Source organism: Lupinus angustifolius, chromosome LG01 (genome assembly GCF_001865875.1).
Source record: "Lupinus angustifolius cultivar Tanjil chromosome LG01, LupAngTanjil_v1.0, whole genome shotgun sequence".
Classification (NCBI taxonomy): Eukaryota; Viridiplantae; Streptophyta; class Magnoliopsida; order Fabales; family Fabaceae; genus Lupinus; species Lupinus angustifolius.
The window spans coordinates 6,115,281-6,129,636 of NC_032009.1; the positions used below are offsets into that span (position 1 = coordinate 6,115,281).

At 37.0% G+C, this 14,356-nt stretch overlaps 2 protein-coding genes and 1 long non-coding RNA gene across 3 annotated transcripts; 2 read left to right on the top strand and 1 right to left on the bottom strand.

Moving 5' to 3' along the window:
- LOC109348618 lies at window positions 2,838-5,923 on the bottom strand. The gene is made up of 7 exons (XR_002107761.1): window positions 5,679-5,923; window positions 5,195-5,423; window positions 4,684-4,857; window positions 4,500-4,607; window positions 4,308-4,395; window positions 3,861-3,991; window positions 2,838-3,375 (listed from the first exon to the last, which is right to left on the bottom strand). It is a non-coding gene; the product is annotated as an uncharacterized LOC109348618 (long non-coding RNA).
- LOC109343825 lies at window positions 8,069-9,370 on the top strand. Its single transcript, XM_019582345.1, has one exon. It carries the CDS (start codon window positions 8,069-8,071, stop codon window positions 9,368-9,370), a length of 1,302 nt encoding a protein of 433 aa, XP_019437890.1.
- Window positions 9,370-9,962, top strand: LOC109343907. Its single transcript, XM_019582464.1, has one exon. It carries the CDS (start codon window positions 9,370-9,372, stop codon window positions 9,955-9,957), a length of 588 nt encoding a protein of 195 aa, XP_019438009.1. The 3' UTR covers window positions 9,958-9,962.

Consider the following 14,356-nt stretch of genomic DNA (forward strand, 5'->3'; position numbering starts at 1 on the left):
AATATGGAGAAAACATGTATTGTAAAGAAACTGGGCCAGGCCCAAGAAAAGGAGTAGGAGGCCCAAAAGAATAATGAGCAGCTGTAGGTGAGAAATTAGAAGAAGGAGCATGTAAGAGAGGGGAGGAATAATAGTGATCAACATATGGTGAGTTGTAATGGGCTGAGTGTTTCATTGGCCCATTTGAAAAATTAAGTGAGTGATAAGGTGTAAGCCCATTTGGATGCACAACTACTCCAGATCCATGAGGGTTGTGTGAGAGGGAGCTGTATCCAAAAGGTGCATAGTAATACTTGGACACCTCATGTCCATACGGTTACAGAATTCACAATAAAGTTGCGAATGGTGATAATAGCTCTAACCACCTCTTAAATAACCACCACGATAGCTATCACCAGCGAAATTAGGGCCCATTGATGAAAATGGACCTAAATCATGAAATAGAGACGGCGACGAAACTTATTTCACCGAATTAGGACCAGAAGATGACGAAAGTGATGGAGCAACAACAATATTTGCTAAAAGAGCATTAGCAAACACTTTTGACTTATTCTTCTCCATTTTTGCTTCAAAAGTTAGAAGAAATGACTCCAAACTATGCAGTGTTGGTGGATCATCTTTTGTTTCAATGGAAGTTACAACTGGTTGAAATTTCTCATTTAGGCCATCATGAATATTATCGATGTGTTCTGAGGTTGAAATCGGTGCTCCAATGAATACAATTGCATCAACTAAGTTCTTGATTTTGAGGAAATACTTAGAAATTGATAGAGAACCTTGAGTGATGGAGCGTAACTGAGAACGAAGTTGACGACTCCTTGCTTTTGTTTGTGAGCTACATAAGTTATGTAGTTCTTCCCACAACTGCCACGAGCGTTGACATCTAACAACTCTAGGTTGTAAACTCTCTGATAATGAGTTCAAAATCCAAGAGAAGATCGCTTGATCTTGCTCCTCCCATTGTAGATAAGCAGAGTTTACCTTTTTGATTAGACGCTCATCATCGTTGATGAATCAATGAGGTATTTCTATGTCGAGAACGAATCAGTTGGCTCAGTTTGAAGCGAGTGTTGCAATCATGAAATGACACCACACTAAGAAGTTTTGTTCCATAAGCTTCATCGTTGGTGTTGGAAGAACTAGCAGTGACACCACGATTTGTAGTAGAGACAGAGAAGGTGAAGGCGATAATGTTGGAGGAGAAGATGGAAAGGTTCCATGAACGGTTGAAGTCACGATACCATGTAAGAAGTAACAAACCAGAGAGAGAAGGGAAGAGAGAGAAAGTAAGAGAGAAATTGAATTTGTTATTAATGAAGGAGTAAATTACACCGACATCCTCTGAGTTTTAGTGAAATTATACAAACCACCCATCACTTTTCTACACCTACACAAACCCCCTATTTTTTATATGTTCATTACACTCACTATTTCTGCATGAAAATTAAGTGTAATTTTTTTAAACAAAAAATGTGATAAATACAATTAAGTCAAACAAAAGATGATATATTGTGGAGACAAGTCCAAATAATATATGAGTTGATACCTCTTTATTATTTTTGGTTCGTTACGATATAATTTAAGAGCGATTTAAACAATATATCTTTAGAATTGTTGATGCATTTTGTAACAAAAAATAATAAAGATACATTGATTTGTATATTATTTGGATTTTTCTCCATAATATATCATGTTTTGTTTAACTTAATTGCATTCATCACATTTTTTATTTAAAAGATTATATTTATTTCTCATGCAGGGGTGGTTAGTGTAATGAAAGTATAAAAATTAGGGGGTTTATGTAGATATAGAAAAGTTAATGATGATTTATGTAATTTCACTAAAACTCAGATGGTGTCAGTGTAATTAACTCAGTTACAAAGAGAAAGGTGAAGTATTTATGCTAGAAGACTTGACAACACAGCAGAGTGAGCACATCATATTCTTAACCTCACCTTTTATTAAGATCAATTGAATATTAGCCTAGAAGTCTAACCATACTCTAATAAAACAAAAGAAATATTTTTTCAAAAATAATTAATATGTGGAGAAGTGTTGACTTTGTTTTTTCAATATAGTCTTGTTTTGTATTTCTTAACAAGTTACTCTCAGCAAGACCTAATATTTTAAAAGTTGGCATACAAACATAATAAAATGCTAAATTTAGCTAATTATTGTGATAATTCTATTTGTAACAGTGTAAAATTTAAAATACGAACTTTAGTAGAATATAGTTAGGTGTATCCAATATAGATGTTAATGACACACGACAATTACTATAAAGTGCCTGTGCTTCTTAATTTGACACTTTACCATAGCTGTTAATGGCAAAGAAATAGTTTACACATTTGTGCATATTATTATTAATTTTTATTTTTACATGGGAAGTAGGTAGGATTTTAGAAGTTACAAGTTTGCAGTTATTATATCATTAACATTAAGGACTGATTTAAAATGAGTGTTAATTATTGAGGAAATAAATTGTGAAAATTGATCTATGAGGGATTAAATTGAGAGCTAAAAAGTTATTAAGAGGCAAAAATATGATTGTCTTTAAAAAAATCTTAGTGGTGGAGAAGGTTCCCCTCACCCTATGAACCAGCTTCCCTGGAACAGACCAGTGCCACCATTAAAGTATATTACTGGATCTGCAATTAAAGGACAGGCTCTTGTAAAGAATACTATATACTAAATATTTGTTTCCTCGTAAAGTCCGTGCATTCGTCCAATGCATAAGGTTCTCACTCAACGAGTTTTAAGAATGATAAATGTGTGTAGTTTTACTCTCACAAGTGATGTTGTTTTCAGAATTTAAACTTGTGACTCAAGTCATTAGGCAATAATTTTACCATTGCTTGGAAGCTCAGCCTCATTTGTAGCATTAAGATAATCACATAACAAAGAAGCAAAAGAGAACAGAAGAGGATCCAAAACTTTCTGACCTTCACATTAGTTAACATGAAAAAAGGTGCATTTATCAAGTTGATTGCAATGATGAATGATCTGACAGATTACTTAAGAGAACTACAACATCATCTGAGGTTTTAAAAAGGACTCGTGCACTCGATCTCTTTCGCGCAGCAGCACAAGAGAAGTAGTTGTCACCTTTAAGATCAAGTACTGACGAACCTTCACGTAGTGATATTCTATCACTTGGTCTCCAAGGATCTCCACTAGCATGTTCAATTTCTCTCCTTTCTATAATTGACAATAAAGTTGCTTCTTATAGCGAAACGCCTTAGACCCAGACACACTTCTAGTGGATGAAGATTTTGGTAGAGATGATGGCCTGTGAGAACTGGATAGAAGAGTTCCTGCTGTTGGTGCTGATTCAGATGGAAGCTCAGGCTTAAAAAAATTATAAACATCTTCATCCTGAAACAGTTGATTTCCAACCATAAATTTGCAAATCATTTATCGCCTTAATATGTCATTTTGTTCTGATCTTGATTAATCTAAAATCAGCACTTAAAGATTCTCTTTTCAATCATTACATTCAAGTTTCATAGAAACTGGTGAGTTGTGAGGATGTGTACCAAATTGACATTAAGGCAACAATCTATGTTGTAAATCCTAGTAGACGTAAGACAACATGAATGAAAAGTAGCAGGAATGTTTGTAGTTTTTTATATTAAGCAGCATATTATGAGTTTCAAAAAACATAATGCCATAGCAAATAATAGAAAAGAAATTGGTGCCTTCAAGCCCATGTGAGGAACTATCAATAGCTGCTCCCTATATCAAAATACCAAGTAGGAAAGCATTAAAATGAATCAGTTACAAGCATGTAGAATTGAACTTGTGAGAGAAGAGAAAAAACTAACGGAGAGGCTGTACAAGCCTAATGAAATTGCATGTACCTTTGAGACACCAACTGACCGGACCTCAACAGATCAAGTGCCTTGGACAATATCAAGAGATGCATTTGATATTGGCCCTGTCCATAGATGCTGTAGTAGATCTCTTGCTTGAAGCCTTCCAAATTCAACATCTATTGTAACAATCAAAATAAATTAGCAATTAACTATGAAAGACTCCCGGAGTAGCATTCGGTAGACGTGCCATATGATAGAACTAAACATGAGTCTTGTTCCATATTTGGTGTCTATATAAATAAAACATGTCATGACATGATATTAAACAGGTAGAACTTTTTGGTTCCACTCATGTCAGTACAAAATATCTTGTTCTTTCTGCACATCAAAAACTACCTATATCTATTAGACTATCAACACAAATATCTTGTTAGAAGAAAATCAATAGGTTGAAAAGGAAAGGGAACATGTATATAAAATATTGTCACATACCAGCATACTTGTAATTCCATATCACTGAAGTCTCACGCAGCTCAAAATGAAACCTTGGTGTTCTTTCAGCAAAATACTCGAAAACATGCTGAAAATTTTAAAAATATGAAAGAGCTTAGATCTGAAATCAAAGAAACTTTAATATAAGAAACATTTATGTCCATGTATCCAATCTATCTTTACACTATCAACCTAATCCATGGTTAAACTTTCAGGCATGGTTGCCATCCATTCGCCCGAAGTTAGTCTTAGAAACATCCCATTTTCTACTGCCAACCACATATTGAATTCACTGAAGTTCTGTGCAAAGAAGTTGTTAGTCCAAAAAGCAAATGTTCCTGAGAATTCAAAAGTAGATGAGCTTTCTTAAGATTACTTTATCCAAGACATCTCTAGCACTCCCACTCAGAACAACAAGTGTTGTCTTCGGATCATCCGATAACTGCTTTAAAGGTTCCTTCAGATTTGGGTGCAAGTTAAGATCCAGTTATCTAATTTGACCACCCCTTCTAAGACCATCAACTGGTTCAGTCGAAGTTGCATTGAAACCCTGCAGTGCAGTTGTAGAAAAATGATATAATGTTGGTGAAAAGTACTGCAATGTTACCAAGAAAGTGACACAAGCTATTATACAGTCATGAAAGTTAAATTTATTTCAAAAAAACCTCATTCACTTTTGTTTCAACAGCAATTTTCTTGAGAAGAATAATTTGCCACAAATAGGACAAAATTAAGTTCTCGTGCATATAACTTTTAACATTTGTGCCTTGCCTTTGTAAAATCAAGTTGGTTTCTAACTACAAATGCAAGCTTAAAACTTATTGCACAAAATAGGAGGAACAATTTGGAGCAACCATTAATCAGTATTTGATGATCTAACAGCATACCAGTATAATTAATCTGTTATTGGCTTTGGAGTAACAATCAAAGGTCATGTCAAAATCTAGAGAAATAGGCCACCCGATACCGTAATTTCAATGACAGAATTTCCATTTCTGTTGATCAACTACATAGTCAATTAATTAGTATTGTTCATCTCAAATTGAAATGTTAAAAAAACAAATTCATAGCTGACAAGATTCATGCCATCCCTTAAAGATGTAACAAGTGCTACATCTAAACAAGATGTAAGTGAGAGTGATACATATCATGGATTCTCAATAGTTGGCTAAACAAAACTACTTAAAAATGGCTTTTATAGTATAAAAAATGAAATTGTTTTTCAAATAAAAGCAAAAAATGTCCAGCAGCTTGGGTCTTACCGTCTTTCACTAGCTAAATATCATACTGCCTGGCTAAGAAATAACATCACTTAGAAAAATAAGGACAAACATGAACTAAATGTTGTAGGCTACTGTGTAAAGTGAGTACCAGTAACAGCATAGAGTGCACATAATGCATGAAAGTCAAGCGATCGATCCTGTAACAATAGAATGAAATGGTTCAGAATCCCAAAATTTTGAGCAATTCAACAGAAGGAAGCATAATGAACAAGTACAAATACATGACTAGTGTGTTCAAAGAACAACCAAGTTACTTGAACATTTGGAACAAAAGAACCAAAATTATACATTCAGTTTGAAGCAAGAAATATAAGTTCAGTATGATAACATTAAAAAAATGATTGTGCATCAGAAAAGCTCCTCCTATTCTAAACAATATGAAGATCAATTATAACTTCTATTTTTTTTGCTTCCTGTAACTTTAGCAATCAGTATTGGAGGATTTTCTTGGGTGAAGAAATTATGATGGATCCCACCATAATTTTCTTTAAAAAATGACAATTTTATCCTCATCTCCACAAAATTATAATAACATATAAAAATTTAAAAAAATAGTATTTAATATGTAGCTATTGTTTTAATTAAATTTCAAAGTAATTTTAAAAATATTTATTTATTTATTTTAGCAATAAAATTATTTTTAAATTATAATTTAGTGTTAAAGTTAATATGATAAAGGTATACAAAAAATATGACTTTTCCTTTTTCTTCTCTTTCTCTTATATCAAACAACTAATAAAATTTACTCTACTTCTCATCACTTTATCCCTTCTCTTACTCTTTCTTCTTATCTTCTCTCATTCTATTTTCTTCCCTCAACCAAAGAGAGCATTAATGATGGTGATCAATTTTTATTTAATAATGACATTTCATATATAGTAGTGATAGGAGATATTAAATTTGTATACTCACTGAGCTTCTCAACAACAGGTACTCCGTACTCGCATCCACGCTAATTTTTATTTATTTATGGAAAGATGCGGTTAAAACCGCAGCAACAAAGCAAAACAAAGCCAGAAATTACAAGCCTCTCCTATACACAATGGAGGCAACATCAAAGGTAAAGGGAAGAACACAAAAATCAGGAATAACATCTAAAAGCCTAAATTGTAAGTTTAAAGAAAGGCCATGCTTTGCAAGAGCATCCGCCACAGAGTTACCCTCCCGAAAAATGTGCCGCCACACATACTGGCCATCAGGAAGGAGGAGACTTCTAATATTAGAGATCAGAGTAGAGACAAAGTGAGTCGGAGGACACCCCATATCAATGAAGCAAATGGCACATGCCGAGTCGGACTCAATAACCACTTTCGAAAAGCTTCTACGACGAAGGATATCAAGGCCGAACAGGATACCACACAACTTGGTATGAAGAGCAGAACAAATTCCCAATCCCTTTGCATAGGCGAAGATAAAGGACCCCAAATGATCTCTGACGACTCCACCACAAGCAGCACGGTTACTAGCCGAAGAGAAGGCACCATCTGCGTTGAGCTTAACCCAACCATTTTGGGGAGCGAACCACCGAACCACAATATGCCTACCGTGATTCACTTCCTTAGCGATATTATCACCATTCTTAAAGGCATTGACTATGCTGTTAGTAGAGGCCTTGATTTGAGAAGCAATTGTTAGAGCATTAGAATGGGTATTTTGGATAATAGTCAGGTTCCTTCTCCTCCAAAGAGAGCACATGACCAATATCGGTCACCCCACCAGAAATAGAGCCTGCTAGATCGAAGGTAAGCCACTAATGAATGTTATGGACCACAAAGGAATCGTGGTTGAGAACCGGATCAATCAACTTCCAAACCTCCATAACAAAAGGGAAGTCACGAAGTACCTTTGTTATCAATCGCGCGCTATAGCGGCGTTGCAGAGGTTGCCGACCCCTCCCCGTGACAAAACAGTGGATAGCGGTGCGGTTTACTGTAGCGGCTGTTGCGGCTGCCATTGCGTTCTGAAATGCCTCCATTTCGCAGGGTTAGAAGGCGCAAGAGGTTGAAGGTGAGTTAAAGGCTGAAACCCTAATTTTTTTAGTGGAAAAAGTCATTTTTACCCTTACTTTTTTTACTGTTAGTCTTCTGATTTAAAAAAAAAACCTTTCCACTACTCTCTCATTTAATTCATTTCTCTTTCTTCTCATTTAATTTAATTCTCCTTTATTTTCTCCCCCATATTTAATTTCTTCTACTCCTTAAAACTAAAATTCTTCATTTTTTTCTCTCACTTAAATTTGTTTCATATCTCCATCCCCTACGTTAAAACACATTATGTTCCAGTATTCCTACCCTTTTCACTAAAACATAAAACTTTCATTTTTTCATATCTTACATTCTGACTTCCCTTATTTTTTCTACATCTTCCCTAAAACACAAAAAATTATTCCTCCCCCTCACTATTATTTGCCTACTATCTACTCCTTTCTACTTTTTGCCTCACATAACCACTTTTTTTCTTTCTAAATTTTCCTCTATCATGGCCTCATCTCAACCTCCCACTGCCACACCCATTCCTAATGATGTATTGTTGAAACCCACTGGAAATAATATTGATATGGCATGGGAATGGAATCACATGAAAGATCTTAACAATAAAAAAAGTGTTACTTGTAATTTTTGTGGTCATATTAGTACTGGTGGGATAACCAAAGCCAAGAAACACCAAATGGGAGTGACAAGGGATGTAAGTGCTTGCAAGGAAATTCCAGCAGACATAAAACAACATATTATGGATGTTTTTATGAAGAAAAAATCAGATAGAGATACAATTTATGGGGATTTACATGGCTGTTTTGGTGATGCAGAAGCAGAAATGCAAGAAATTGCTGATTTGATGGCCAATAAACAGCTTGTAGCTGAATCTACCAGGGCTGCCAAGAGAACAAAATCCACAAAAGGCCCCATGGACTTAATTTATCAAAAAGCTCAAAGACAATCAAGTATAAATGATGCTATCGACAAAGAAGCAAGAGCAAGAACTGTTCAGTTTATAGCTAGGTTCTTTTATAAGTGCAGAATTCCTTTTAATGTTGTGCGTGATAGGAGCTTCAGTAAAATGATGGATGTTGTTGCCAATTATGGTCCAAACCTAAAGCTTCCAACTTATCACGAGTTGAGGGTTCCATTGTTACAAAAAGAAGTCGAGCTCACAAAGGAGATGATGAAGCCACATATAATAGAACGTGCAATCTCGGGTTGTTCAATCATGTCCGATGCTTGGACCGATAGAAAGGGTAGGACGCTCATCAACTTCATGGTCAATTGTCCACTTGGAACTATGTTTGTAAAAAGTGTTGATGCTTCTGGGTACATGAAGACGGGTGATAAGCTAGCTGAACTTTTGGACTGTTTTATATGTGAGATTGGAGAAGAAAATGTTGTGCAAGTTGTGACTAATAATGGTAGCAACTATGTGTTGGCGGGTAAATATTTAGAAGCAAGAAGACGACACATCTTTTGGACTCCATGCGCTGCATATTGTGTGGATTTAATGCTTGAAGATATTGGAAAACTTGAAAGAGTCAAAAGGGCAATACAAAGAGGTTCCTCTCTTGTAAGCTTCATCTATAACCACACAATGACATTGAACACTATGAGAAAATTCACCAAGAAGACAGAATTGGTTAGAGCTGGAGTTACTAGATTTGCTACTAACTTCCTCACGTTGCAAAGGTTGCATGATCAAAAGGGGGCCCTTAGGAAGATGTTCACCTCAGATGAGTGGATGAATTCTAATGCAGCTAAAGACGCCAAGGGAAAAAGGGCATTTGACATTTGATGTTACCATCATTTTGGAGTGATGTACTCTATTGTCTCAAGGCCATGGGGCCACTTGTGAGAGTATTGAGGCTGGTTGATAATGAGAAACATCCTGCCATGGGTTACATATATGAGGCAATGGATAAGGCGAAGGAAACTATGATAGGGGCTTTCCAAGGTGATGAAAAGACTTACAATGATCTTTTTGACATCATTGATAAAAGATGGCAATGTCAACTTCATCATCCATTGCACGCTGCTGGACATTTCCTTAATCCCAAACATTACTATAAGAACCAAGAAGAAATGGACAATGATTCTGAAGTTACTCTAGGATTGTATGAATGCATTGAGAGATTGTGTCTTGATGAAGAAGAAGTTGATAAAGCTACTAATGAGTTAAGTTCTTATAGAAGATCTACCAGAACCTTTAGCTTGAAGGCAGCCATAAGACAAAGAGATACTTTGCATCCTGCTGAGTGGTGGAAGAATTATGGAACACATGTTCCAAATTTGAGAAAAATTGCAATGAAGGTGTTGAACTTAACTTGCAGTTCATCTGGATGTGAACGTAATTGGAGTACTTTTGAGCAAGTAAGTAGCTAAGTATAAGTTTTAAATGATTTTACTTTGTAAATGTAAAGTATGAAAGTGAAACTAATTTTTTTTTTATAAATGGAAAAACAGATTCATGCAAAGAAGAGGAGCAAACTTGAGCATCAGAAATTGCAAGATTTGGTTTTTGTCAAGTACAACCAAACACTTAAAGAACGATTTGACTTCCATGATTTAACTGATGTAATTAAGCTAAATGACATTGATGATTGTTGTAATGAGTGGCTGACAGGAAGAGTTGGTAAAGATGGAGAAGTAGTTGAAGAGGATGAGTATGTATTTCCAGACGATATCTTGACTTGGGGGGCTGTTTCTAGTGCAGTGGGGGTTGGTGAGCCATCAAAACTGACTAGGCAGCAAACAAGGCAGCAAAAAGCATCTGCTACTGGTTCTAGGCAGCAAGCTGCATCTGCTTATGGAGATGAGAATGTGGCTGAAAAAGTCTATAATTTAAGTAGTGGAGATAGTGGACCTAATGAAGAAGACTACCTTGGTGATAGTGATGACTATTGAAGAGAGTCTAAATTTATTTTGCTAAAGCCTTAGAGACTTAAACTTTATGTTTTGAGGCCTTAAAGTTAGAGTTTGAATTATAATACACTTATATTAAAGCCTTAAAGGCTTAGACTTATTTTGGTTATATGTTATGAATGTTTATTTAAGTTATTATATCTTTAATTCCATGTATGTTAGTATTTTTGTGTATTTATATGTATAGGCCATATAATAAATTAATTTGATATATTTTTTTAGTTGTAGCGGCTATCCCGCTACCGCTATCCCGCTATAGTGTTTTTAGAGTCGTCCGCTATCCGCAATTGACTACCTAGAGAAGTACATGGAACATAGTCTCTGATTTGTCCAAACAAATATGACAGTAGGGAGTAGGAGCCATCTTCCTGCAGAATCTGGTTTCATTTGTGAGCAGGGCATCATAAGCAATTCTCCAAAGGAGTCATTTAATTCTTTGAGGCCCTTGCCACTCCCACATAAGACAGAAGGTTTTGCTTTTTTGGATGTTCACCTGATTAGCAAGAAGAGCATAAGTAGAAGAAACAGTAAAGTCTCCATCATTAGTGAGACGCCAAGCCATTTTATCAGAAATCTCCCCACACGGACTCTGCAAGGCAAGAATCTGATTGCAAACATCCTAAGGGAGAATGCTCGAAAGAAGAGGGGCATTCCAACTACCATTAGGAAGAAGGAAACTGTCAACAGTAGCATCCTGATTATGTAACAAATTAATAGCCTATGGTTGATTATTAAAACAACCAACCATAGGAAGCCAATTATGAACCCAAAATCTAGTACTATTCCCATCATCAAGTCTCCACGTAATCCCCTCCCGAACATGGTCCCAACTTTTACAAACCCCTTTCCAAAAAACAGAGTCAGATACTTTACATTTGAACCTAGGAAGTAAATTCATACCGCATTTATACTTACTCGTGATCACCTTCACCCAAAGCACATCCTTCTTAACATAGACGTTCCAGGCCGCTTTCATCGTAAAGGCTTTGTTAACAAGCCGTGTGTGTCTCATTCCGAGGCCACCATAGAGCTTAGGTTTACAAAGAGTATTCCAATTGAGACATTGAACTTTCCTTGAGGTGAGGGTGTCACCCACAAAAAGGACCTCCGGACTTGGTCAACCTTGTCACAAACCGTGATGGGAAGGGGGGTAGTGTGCACGACATAAGATGGAAGGGCTTGGAGAATAGACTTAGTTAGAGTGATTCTACCTGCAAAGGATAAGTTAATGCTTTTCCAGGCACTAAGTCTCTGGTTAACCTTGTTTAGCATATACTGATCGAGTTACGTATTCTTCGATCTTGGTGGACAGGAACACCTAAGTATTTCCCAAGGTCAGGAGATCTGGAAAACTCAAAGGCCCTTGCAATTTCAGACTTGGCATTCTCGTGAATATTTTTAGAGAAAAAAATCCAAGTCTTATCTTTATTGATTTTCTGCCTAAAGCTCTCACAAAATAGATCCAAACAAGTTTTAATAACCCCAACTTGATCCAAAGAAAACTCAGCAAAAAGTAGGAGATTATCCGCAAATGAGAGATGAGATAACTTAGGCCTAGTTATACCCAGCTTAATAGCCTTCCAATGACCCAGCTGAACTGCATGGGATATCATTTGCCCAAGACGTTCAATACATAGCACGAATATGTAAGGGGAAATAGGATCATCTTGCCTAATACCACGAGTCGTCTTGAAGGAAGGAAGGGCTTCACCATTCCACATGACCTGCATATTCAGAGATGATATGCAAGCCATTAGAACCTCCACAAAAACCATAGGAAGACCCACATCACTGAGAGTATCTTCCACGAACTTCCACTTCATCCTGTCATAAGCCTTCTTGAAATCAATTTTGATAGCCATACACCCCCTTTTGCCTTTTTTCTGGTTCATAAAATGAGTAACTTCTTGGGCAATTGTGATATTGTCGCTACTATGTCTGCTAGGCACAAAACTACAATGGTTAGGACTAACAACATGGTCCATGATGCGACGAAGTCGGGTAGCCAGAATCTTCGTGATGACCTTATAGGATATGTTGCAGAGACTTATTGGACGAAATTGCTTCAAGTATGTCGCATTCTCCATTTTAGGAATAAGAGTTATAAGAGTGTCATTAAGACTCTCAACAGAAACCAGATTCCTAAACACCTCCTTAACCATTGAGGACAAAGTTGGCCCTATAACATTCCATTGAGTTTGATATTATAAGGCTTGAATTTCGTCTTTTCCTCGAGCCCGAAAGCTACCAATAGCAAATATATCACTTTTTATGTCTTCATCAGTTATAGAAAGGTCACACGCCACAAGGTGGCCCGTAGAGAGGGTCGGGAAAGCTCTTGAAAGACAATAGGGAACATAATTGCTATCATAGTATAGAGGTTACCATAAAAGGATGCAACAAGTTGTTCAAGAAGAGGTGGCTCAACGACCCAAGCGTCATTATCATCCTGAAGGGCAGAAACATGATTTTTCCGACGCCTAATAATAGTAGAACCATGGAAGAACCGAGTATTTCTATCCCTATGCACAAGCCATTTTGATCTACACTTCTAGAACCATAATAACTCTTCCTGGTACAAAACCTCCTCATACTCCTTCCAAAATTTCCATTGTAGATCTGTCAACCTCGAAGACAACCCGTGATGCTGATTCAGAGCTATCCCATTGAGCTTTCTCATGATAATTCTTTTCTTTTGAAATATGTTCCCAAGAACATCTTTATTCCATTGCGACAGATCTCTTTGGAGAGAAAGGATAGACTCATTCCAAGAAACATAGGGATGCCAAGCCTTGTCCACAACAACATTAAAATCCTTATGTGTCAGCCAAGCAACAAGAAAACGGAAGGGTCTTCATCTTTTGTTGGGAGAAGGCCTGTCCGCAAAATTCAAAAGGAGGGGATAATGATCATACTTAAAGTGAAATAGATGCGTAATATTGGCATACGGAAACCGAATTCGCCAAGGTAAGGTAGCCGTAGCTATGTCCAAACGTTATCTAAGGTTCCCATGACTCCAAGTAAACGGGCTACCAATGAAACCAAGATCAGAAAGCTCACAATCCGAAAGCAAATTGGCGAAGTTGACCAGAAGCCACAACATTGAAATACCCAATCAGACACCAAGGATCATCCAAAGATGTTGACATTTGATGAATATGATTCCACAATTCCGAGCGACGACCCATAGCCATAAACCGCAGTGAGAAACCAAGGAATGTCATTCATCCACTAAACTTCCATGGTTATGAATTGGCTTGCCGAATGCAAGACCTTTATTTTCCACACTAACTGATCCCAAAGGACCCAAATACCACCCGCACGACCAATAGAATCCACCCGCGTACCACCATCAAACCGAAACTTTTTGATGATCTTATTAGCCACATCACCACTAACTTGAGGCTCAGGCAAAATAAGCAAACTAACATCAAGATTGTGACGAAAATCATGGATCAAACCGCTGAGACCTTTCGCCTTAGCCCCACGACAATTCTAACAGAGGACCTTAATTAAAAACCCATCGAAGAGTTTGGGAGGTTATCCCTTAAGCCTACCATATACCCCGGTGGATGTTCTTCATTGGCCCCCTCATCAACCTCCATAGTTGTGTTAAAAACCTCCCGAGTCATACGATTTCCCTCATAGGGACCAGCCTCCTCACGACTATCTTGGTGCCCAACCCGGTCTTTATCACCTCTACTCATCTTCAACCTGTCAAGATTACCTGTTCTTCTAGCTAAGGTTTTCCAACTAGTAGGTTTTTTATTCCCCTGCTCATCCCTCAAGTCAAGGTGGGGACCGACATCCACGGTGCCCTCCTTAACAGCAAGAACCTGGAAACCGGAGCCCCTATCAC

What these genes read in the sequence shown, in the direction of transcription:
- LOC109343825 (XM_019582345.1), top strand. Translation starts at nt 8,069, where the DNA reads ATGGCCTCATCTCAACCTCCCACTGCCACACCCATTCCTAATGATGTA.
- LOC109343907 (XM_019582464.1), top strand. Translation starts at nt 9,370, where the DNA reads ATGTTACCATCATTTTGGAGTGATGTACTCTATTGTCTCAAGGCCATG.